At 39.9% G+C, this 9,414-nt stretch overlaps 1 protein-coding gene across 1 annotated transcript in view; it reads right to left on the reverse strand.

Annotated features, from left to right (window-relative positions):
* ADAM7 (ADAM metallopeptidase domain 7) overlaps positions 1 to 9,414 on the reverse strand; it is a 57,214-nt gene that overhangs the window by 6,843 nt on the left and 40,957 nt on the right. Inside the window, exons 10-14 of the mRNA XM_045286839.1 lie at positions 7,137 to 7,311; positions 4,088 to 4,177; positions 2,560 to 2,755; positions 2,044 to 2,146; positions 446 to 632 (exon numbers count right to left, since the gene is read on the reverse strand). Of these exons, the coding sequence (XP_045142774.1) occupies positions 446 to 632; positions 2,044 to 2,146; positions 2,560 to 2,755; positions 4,088 to 4,177; positions 7,137 to 7,311 (751 nt within the window). The remainder of the gene's footprint in view (positions 1 to 445; positions 633 to 2,043; positions 2,147 to 2,559; positions 2,756 to 4,087; positions 4,178 to 7,136; positions 7,312 to 9,414) is intronic.

The raw sequence follows: 9,414 nt of genomic DNA on the forward strand, positions 1-9,414 counted from the left end.
ACGACAAATGGGAGCTGATGTCAAGGATTCCAGGAAGGGAAAAATGATTTGAAACTGAACCGTGGTAGCAATTGTACAAGACTGCTTGATGTGAATGAACCTTGGAATAATATATGTATGAACTCCCAATAAAATGCTTTTGAAAATACATATATATAGTGTAATGAGTTTTAAAAATTAGGAATGTATGACTAAGCCAGATTGCATTCTTTAGAAAAAATGAGGTCTGTAATGCATAAGGCCCTAATTAAGTGCACTTGCAACAATTAAATATCGTTTGGGGTGATTAAGATTAGCCAAAATCGCTATTGATGATAACATATTTTGTGTAATAAAAAGATGCCAATTTTCCTCTGTGCTCTAAGCGGATCCATGATTTTTCTTTTAAGTGGCTGACACGAGACGTTTTAATACAAAAAAAGAAGAAAAAGACTTTTCATCTTACCATTCCTTCTCCACACTTTGTTCCAGGAGCAACCAGGCCCACATCATTAGCATTTTGGTAAAAAAAGAAGGTTTTGCATTCAATGGTAGCATTCTTCTTTGGAACTTGAAGGCGGTAGATCTTATCTTCTCCCCAGTGAGGGGAGTGCTTTCCTCCTGTGCAGTAGATCTTCCCGCATTTGACATCGCTGAAGGAGAGTAAACACACTCAGAGTCAGCGCTGGAGACAGGCCTGCCGAGGCTGGGCTGGCCTTTCTGGGCTCAGGCGTGTCAGCAGGTGGAAGAGGAGCCAAGAGAAGAGACAGGCACACTGTTGGCCACTAAAGTCAGGACGGTGTTTCTTTTTGAGTTCTCATGATTTTCACAAATCGATATTACTCTAAGCCTACAGAGAATTGCCTATTATTAATCATTTGGATTAGGCACAACTGTAGTTATTCCCGTAAGATTTCCATCTCGTTATTTTTGCATAGAGCACACAAATTGATTTGTGCCGTGAACCTGTGAGGTTGCTATTATTGCATACCATTATCTTACAGATTTGTCTGCAATGAAAAGGAAGAGAAGGCTTACCCATTTTTGCATGGTTTGCCTGACTTGAACTTGAACATGAGACTCCTTGCTCTCTGTCATTTTCACTCTAAATGCTGCCTTGTGGTGGCCAGAAGCTGTGGGGTGTGTGGGGATCAGACCTACAAGTGTGTCTCAGAGCAGACTTTCCTAGTTTAGGCTATCAGATCTGATTCATCTTCTCTCCCTTCTACTTTCAATTTCTACCACTCTTTCTTTTTCTGGCTTTCATTCCTTCATTTCCTGGAGCCTTGGTGACATAGTGTGTTATGACCTGGGCTGCTAACTGCCAGGTTTGAAGTTTGAAACCACTCGTGGCTCCCCAGAATAAAGATGAGGCATTCTTCTGCTGTAAGATTGACAGTCTCAGAAACTCATAGTTCTACTCTGTCTGCAGGGCTGATATGAGTCAGAATTGACCCAATGACAGTGATATTGATTTTTGGTTTTATCAATGTATGAAAGTCTATTAAATGTTAGCCATTCGTGTACACTAGTGAGCACTGGTTGTGGGATGGGTTTTAGTCAGGTTGCTAACGGCAAAGTCAGCAGTTCAAAACCATCAGCTTCTCTCTGGGAAAATGATGAGGCTTTCTAAGCAGATAAACGTTTACAGTCTTGGAACGCGCCCAGGGCAGTTCCACTCTTCCCTATAGAGTTGCTGTGAGCTGTAATTGACTTGATAGCCAGGAGTTCGTCTTTTGTTTTATTTTTAAGTTATACTTTCATTCTCTCCTCTTTTCTCCCTTTCCACTAGATTTTTGCTTTCTCTTTTTTATTCTTGTTCTCTCTTTGGGCCCTAATCATCTCATGTGTTGTTCCTTTTTCTTTCTCATATTCCACTCTTTCCAGCTGAATGAAGGCAGCATGGCAAAGTCTGTCAGTCCTGCACAGGAGAGATGGCTCGTGTGCCTGCTCCGTTCTTTCCCCCAGCTCCTCAGGGAAAGCCTGGAGAAGCTGTCCACCAGCAACCAGGTGGAGTTTGTGAAACTGCTTGAGGGCACTTGGTTTGCTTCACCAGGTACTTACCTCTCTTTGCAGGAAACAAAGCTGCTTTTTGTGGTTTTGCAGTATCCATATGCATTTCCATTTCTATTCATTTCGTAACAGATATCATGACTTCCTTTTGCCTCTGAGATCCAAATGGGGTGATAAAAGTAAAAGAATGAAAGCATGAATACCATGGCTCATAAAATACCTTACTTTTCTAATGTGATTGGTCTGAGAGTATCATGTGGTGCAAAAGAGGATGGAATAAATGGAATAAAGAGCTACCCTATTGCTTAAGGGGGGCGGGGCTTTTAGCAAGGAGAATAGACAGAAACAGTAACAATTGTGCTTTAGCCTGCATACTAAGTTGATCAAGTAATATTAGAGGGAAGATGAAGGTTATGAAACCCACATCCAGGGAGATGCTATGTAATCACTTGGAAGGATGCCACAGATAGCATTATATCCTAGCTTCTCTGTACAAGAAAGGAGCAGAGAAATAAAGGCTTTTTTCCCTTATCAATCATGCAGGCATGCACTTTTATTGCCTCTTACCATCATCAAACAATTCGGAGCACTGCTCATCCCGGGTGGGACATTTCCCCATGAAGCAGTAGCCTTCCGAATTCTTGCAAGGAGATCCATTTTCTTGGAATTGATCTTTAGGACACCTAGGGGAGTGGCCAGTACACACTTCAGGAAAATCACACTCATCTCTTGCTGGTCTGCACATGGCCCCTGCTTCTTTCAGCTGTGGAGGGAAAACACAGAGACTGAAGGGATATGTTGAGATTGTAAAAGCTCAGTAGGTGGGCAGAAGGTTGACCATTTAATTAATCTAAAAAAAATAGTTTAAGGATGGACTATAACCCAATAGTAGCATTCAAATCACTTAAGAACTGGGTCACAGTCCTAATGACGGTCTTAAGTGCAGAACACTGATATACCGAAAGGTCGTTTATTATCTCAAAATGAGATCAGAACACCGCTGTTGTGCAGATGAACATGAGAAAAGAATATGGAGTATAAGTATAGATTTCTTAATTGGGTGGTTTTCCAGCCACCCGTCTTAGAGAGAACGCTGATTACAAGTGTCATTTTAACAATGGGTTTGCAGAACTCAGCAGAAAATTAGGCATAGGTTCTCCTGAACCGGTGAGAATCAGCTGAATCACACTAGTGCCCTAACTTCCTTCTTCATTGTAGTCCTTATTATTCTTAAATGCCTTACTGTGGATGTAACCTTAGGTATGGCAAGGAAATGGTTTTGAAATTTGCTGTTCCCCATCCTTGAACAAAGTTAGAATAGACATACATGGAGAAGGGGACAAGCATTCTCCTTCATATCCTTTACCCCTTGTTCCCACATATCCTGTTCCTTCTGCCACAGAAAGACGCCCAGTCACAACAACTAGGCACATGTGTGTATAAATGGAGTGCCCATTCCTAAGAAATCAGAACTCCAATGAACCCCTCCAAATGAACTCATCTAAAAGAATGAGCCAAAAATGTTTGGCTCTCATTCCTAAGGGGAACTGAATGACATGGAGATATTCCTGGATTCATCCATTTAATACACATGCAATTGTGCTGAATTCTGGGGCATTTTGACAAACGAATAAGACATGATGACATCTCCTTAAGAATTATTCATCTTATGAGATGAAAGAAATGTTAATAGATCTTTTGGTAGCATAATTAAGACTTCTGATCTTCTACTTTAGCAATATTTTCTCTACTAACTACTCTCTTCTATCAGATTTCAATCCTGGAATAAGCCCTCTCCCTTCAAACCTACGTATTGGCATACCAGTGTTCTTCTTTCTGACATTTTGTAAGTTGGGAATGATTTTAATAAGGGGAAAAGTGATACTTACTTTGTGACATCCGCTGCCTCATTTCTTAGAACCTAACGCAGCCCAATGCTTAGAAGTCTGAGCATCTCAGAAGCGGCTTGTTGGGTGCTAGCAAGCCCCATTGCATTGTGGGATCAGTTGTGTAGAAGAAGCTAGTGGTCAGAGACTCGTTCATCCTCTGTGCACGTAATGAGCAGAGAAAGCTTGTCTCAGCCAGAAGACCTTACCTGACAAGATTTGCAGCATTCTCCTTCTGCACAAGTAAATCCTGGCTTCAACATACATTTTTCTGCATCGCAGCAAGAATTAGCACATTCCTTGGACATAATCAAAAATGAAAGATCAGGAATTGATTTGTCATTTGCCTTCTGTTTGAATAGTTAAGTTGGTCCTTGTCTGTGCAATTTAACATCTATTATCTCTAAGAGCTAGATGCAAACACGTGGCCCTCCACTATGATAAGTATATGTAAACTATTTGCTCAGAACTTGTGTTGGGAATTTTACTGTGTTTCCGCCTTTTGTGATTATCCAGTACCCCATAGCTAAAAAATTCTCCTGGGAAACAATAGAATCCAAAGTTTGTGACACTAGATTCTCCTGATGACTTTGAATACCTGAAAGGGCCCATTGTTTCTCTATACTCAATGGCAGTTGTGTGATAATACAACTTGTAAGATACTGGTTTTATGTTTTGCTCAGCCCCCAAGAGTATGGAGAAAAAACATTTCCCTCAATCTATCACTGACTGACTACTGCAAATGTTCACTTATCTGCTTTAGTCAAACTAAAGTGATGGAGAAAATTATGTGTCTGCCTGGGTACCTTGCATGTTAAGATTGAACTGCAGAACTGTTCCAAAGACTGGCAACATGGTCCATTTTCAAAACAAAAATATTTTATCTATGTTCTTATTCTTATGAAAACAATACCTAGCAATTCAAAATTTTTCACATGTACCATTCTGACATTGGCAGCCCATATGTTGTAAACTCCAAATAGGTTTAGTCTGCAGGTAAATTCTCAAGTCACCCCATAGATGGTGATCATTCGCTATCCTAACAGGTCTCTTTTGGATGGTGTATGTCTGGAGCATATACTAAAAAGATGGTTCTCAGACTAGTAGCACCAGCATAACTTTGAACTTGGTAGGAATATAGAATTCCAGCCCTATCAGAGACTCACTGAATCATAATCCACTTTTTAACATCTCCAGGTGATTAATCAAAAACTGTCAACTCTCTGCCATTTTGTGATGATGGTATATAGTGAACCCCTGTGGGTGTCTGAGACTGTAACTATTTAGAGAAGTAGAAAGCCCAGTCTATCTCCCAAGGAGCTGCTGGTGGTTTAGAACTGCTGACCATGTGGATTGCAGCCCAACATGCAACCATTATACCATCAGGGCTCCTAGGTATTTAAATTTTGAGAATTGGTTATAAGTACATATACTATATCACATGCAAGTAAATTTTTGCTGAAGATCATCCAACAACTATTGCAAAAGTACATTGATGGGAATTGCCAGAGGTTCAGCCTGCATTCCGAAGAGGATGTTGAACAAGAGTTATCATAGCTCATGTCAGATGGATTGCCTCAAAGCGTCAATACCAGAAAGATGTTTGTGTTTTATGAACTATGATCCATGTGGATCATAACAAACTATGGATAACCTTGAGAAGAATGGGAATTCAAGAATACTTCATTGGCACAATGCAGAACTTTTACATGGACCAAGAGGGAATGGCACAAACAAAACAAGGGAACACTGCATGGTTTAAAATCAGGAAAGGGGTGTGTCTGGGTTCTATCCTCTCCCCGCACTTATTCATTCTGTATGCTGAGTAAATAATCAGAGAAGGTGGATTATATGAAGAAGAATGTGGCATCAGGATTGGAGGAAGGCTTATTGACAAGCTGCAATATGCAGATGACAGAACCTTGTTTGCTGAAAATGGGAGGACTCGAAGCACTTGTTGATGAAGATCAAAGATTGCAGCCTTCAGTGTGGATTACAGCTCAATGTAAAGAAAACCAAAATGCTCACCACGAGATCATGATAAATGAAGAAAGATTGAAGTTGTCAAGGAGTTCATCTTGCTCGGATCCATAATCAATGCTCATGGAAGCAGCACTCAAGAGATCCAAAGACGCATGGCATTGGGTAAATCTGCTGCACAAGACCTCCTTGAGTGCTGCCTATCAAGGATGTTACTTTGAGGACTAAGGTGGTGCTGAGCCAAACCATGGTATTTTCAATCAAATAAGATGCACGTGAAAGTTGAACACTGACTAGGTACGACAGACGAAGAATCAATGCAATTGAATTGCGGTGCTGCGAAAGCCCCATGAACCGTATGTTGAAAGAGCCACAGTGAAAGCACCATGGATTGTCATAAGGGCTAACATGTCTGTGTTGGAAAAAGTGTGGCCAGAGTGCTCCTTAGAGGCAAGGATAGCGAGACTTGGTGTTATCTGCTTTGGACATGTTGTCAGGAGAAACCAGTCCCTGGAGAAGGACATCATGCTTGGTAAAGCAGAGTGGGGGGGATAAAGGGAAGGCTTCTCCCAATGGAGTGGCTTCACCAATGGACTCAAGCATAAGAAAAATTGTGAGGATGGTGCAGGACCAGGCAGTGTTTCCTTCTATTTTGCATAAAGTTCCTATGATTTGGAATTGACCAGATGATGCCTAATAACAATCACAGCAATTACATGACATGTTCTCAAAAGAAATAGACAATTTGTGTTTTTTCCCTCAAGGACTTAGTCTGGAAGATTTCCCTCAAGGACTTAGTGTACATGTTCCAGAAACCAAGACTCCAACAAACAGGTGACAGGTTAAAAGGTTTCTGCTCTAAGAAAGAGTTTTCTAATAACTCGAAGTGTCCTACTGTGATATCAACTAACATCCTAGCCTCTGAGTTAAAACTCAAGTAACTGACTATGAGAGGTTCGGTAGAACAGATTTCTACTGGGCATAGAGATTAGATTTAAGGACCCCTAGTGGTCCTTCTCAGGAAAAGAACCAGTTAGCATATGAATGAGGCAAATGAGCTGCAGCTGACCTCCAACAAGAGCATCCCATGTGATTATTGATAACTTCATAAAAAACTTTGCAATGAGGCTACACCAAATGCTTGTTTCCAAATGAACACAAAACGTGCCATTTAAGAAGCTTTATCAGGAACACGAGGGCAGATTAATGGCTACCTTGCTATTGGGTTCCAGCTGACGATAAAGTTTCTAATTTAATCACGACAATATTTGGAAATACCTGAATGGAGCCACAGTCACACTCCTCTCCTTCATCCAACTTCTTGTTTCCACAATATGGGAAATCAGTGAATTGATCAGAAAATGCAACTTCCATAAGGCATGGCGGTTTATGATCCTTCAGGTAAGTCAGGTATTGGTTTTTGCTGCATTTGCTAAATTTTAATGCAGGGATGCTACAGATATGATGGATTAAAAATAAACATTAATAAAATTAATACATAGTAGTAAAACAGCTGTGAAGAGTTTAGAACTAGCGATTACAAATGATAAACCCTAAAAGCCCTTTAACATCGCTTACAGTTGTCTTACTTTACAAGGCATTAAGTAACTTGGTTCTTTATTATAAAAAAGTCATTTATACATAGCCAACATGCTACTTTAGTGTTTGCTGCTCCATATTGACATTTATTTGTCTCTCTATCAATAATTTTCTTATTTTATTATCCTGACAAGTTTATAGGGTTCTCAAGGCAACAACTGTAGGCAGTTCAACTTTTTTTTATAAGTCATTACTTGTTGACTTGATGCCTTGTGCAGAATTGTCTTCCCAAAATATTTGTTAAACAAAATTATTTATTTAACAATATTTTAATTATCCCAGGAATGTGAAACTGAAAATTTCACCCCTCTCCTATCTTTCTTCAGCTTGACATTATATCCACACAGTGGTTGGGAACCTATGACTCTTAGACCTGAGTACTTTAGATTGTAATGGTGGCATCACTGAAAATACAATATAATTATGTGGATGATGATGTAAAGCGAGATATCAGGTATGGGCTTCTCACTTTCTTTCAGTCACTCTGTTGGCTGCTTTACCTACTTTATCGCCTTTGTTGTGATATTGAAATACTGGTGATCATCAATACACACGTTCTAAATGTTAGGAAATCCTCTGTGAAGATGAGTAAGATTTAGTACCTAACTACAAAATGCTTCCAGTAGATTCTGGGAATTCTGGACATTGATTCATTCCATAAAGACTATGGAGTCCCTAAAATGTACCTAGGGGGCAGTGGATGATTGGATTCTTCTAAAATGCAGGAGACTGGGCGTCGATTTTGGCCAATGCATCTCTTGTGTGGCCAGTACCCATCTGATCGTGGTAGCCTGTATGTGGCTGGAGTCCTGGTGGTGCAGTGGTTAAGCACTCAGCTACTCACTGAGAGATCAGTGGTTTGAGCTCACAAATAACTCCATAGGAAAATGATGTGACTGCATACATCCATAAAGAATACAGTCCTGGAAACCCTTTGGGGCATGTCTACTCTGTTCTACAGGGTTGCTATAAAGCAGGATCCACTTGATGGCAATGAGTGTGTGTGATGCTCTAATGCTGAACTGTTTCAGTGACTAACATGGACCAGGAAATAAGATCTAGTGATCTATTTCTTAAAAACTAGTTCATGAAAACCACATGGATTACAGTGGTAACATCTGCAATTAGTAAAGAGGATGGCATGTCCACTCTTTTTGCTTTATTGTGCACAGGGTCACCATGAGGCAAGGGCAAATCCGTGGCAATTAACAACAACTTATTCCTGAGACTTTTGTAGGCAGTAGCCATATAACAGTAAACAAAACACCCAACCCTCTGACCTCATGAGTCAAGCCAAAGGAAACAATATATGAAATAAGTAGAATGAATAAATGCTAGGGAGAAATAACCAAAAGGCAATGGAACGTGCCTGGATGTGTGTGTTGACAGGACTGAAAGGTTTGGTCAAGTGGCTAATAAGGACGATGCCGAGGTGAACATGTAAATGGAAGAAAAATGTAATAGGTTATAGCACAGATGAGCAAATAAAGGAGTGTAATTCTCCTTTAAATGTCCTGGTATGGATAGTAGTAATTTGTCATTGTGTACTTTTCCAAAATTCTCAGATGGAGTTTTAGAATTTCTATTACCATATCACCACTAGAGACAATGACTGATGAGATTCAGTCCTAAAAGGGAAACTCCCTGTCATGCCTGGTTTTATGATATATCCTTTAGGGACTATTATGGTTAAAAACCCACTGAATAACAACATATTACCACAATATGAAATTTTAATCCAAAAATCACCCCCCAAATTTTTTTTTTTTCCCCCCTCTGGAAAGATTTTTATTTTGTTTGGTTTTTTTTTGTTGTTGTTTTTTGTTTTTAATCAATTTATTGGGGCTCATACAATTCGTCACAATACATAGATCAATTGTGTAAAGCACATCTATACATTTGTTGCCCTCATCATTCCCAAAATTTTCTTGCCTCTTGGGTTCCCGGAATCCGCTCA

The sequence above is a fragment of the Echinops telfairi genome, unplaced genomic scaffold, assembly GCF_000313985.2.
Source record: "Echinops telfairi isolate 266 unplaced genomic scaffold, ASM31398v2 ScPeMD7_9;HRSCAF=40, whole genome shotgun sequence".
NCBI classification, from domain to species: Eukaryota; Metazoa; Chordata; class Mammalia; order Afrosoricida; family Tenrecidae; genus Echinops; species Echinops telfairi.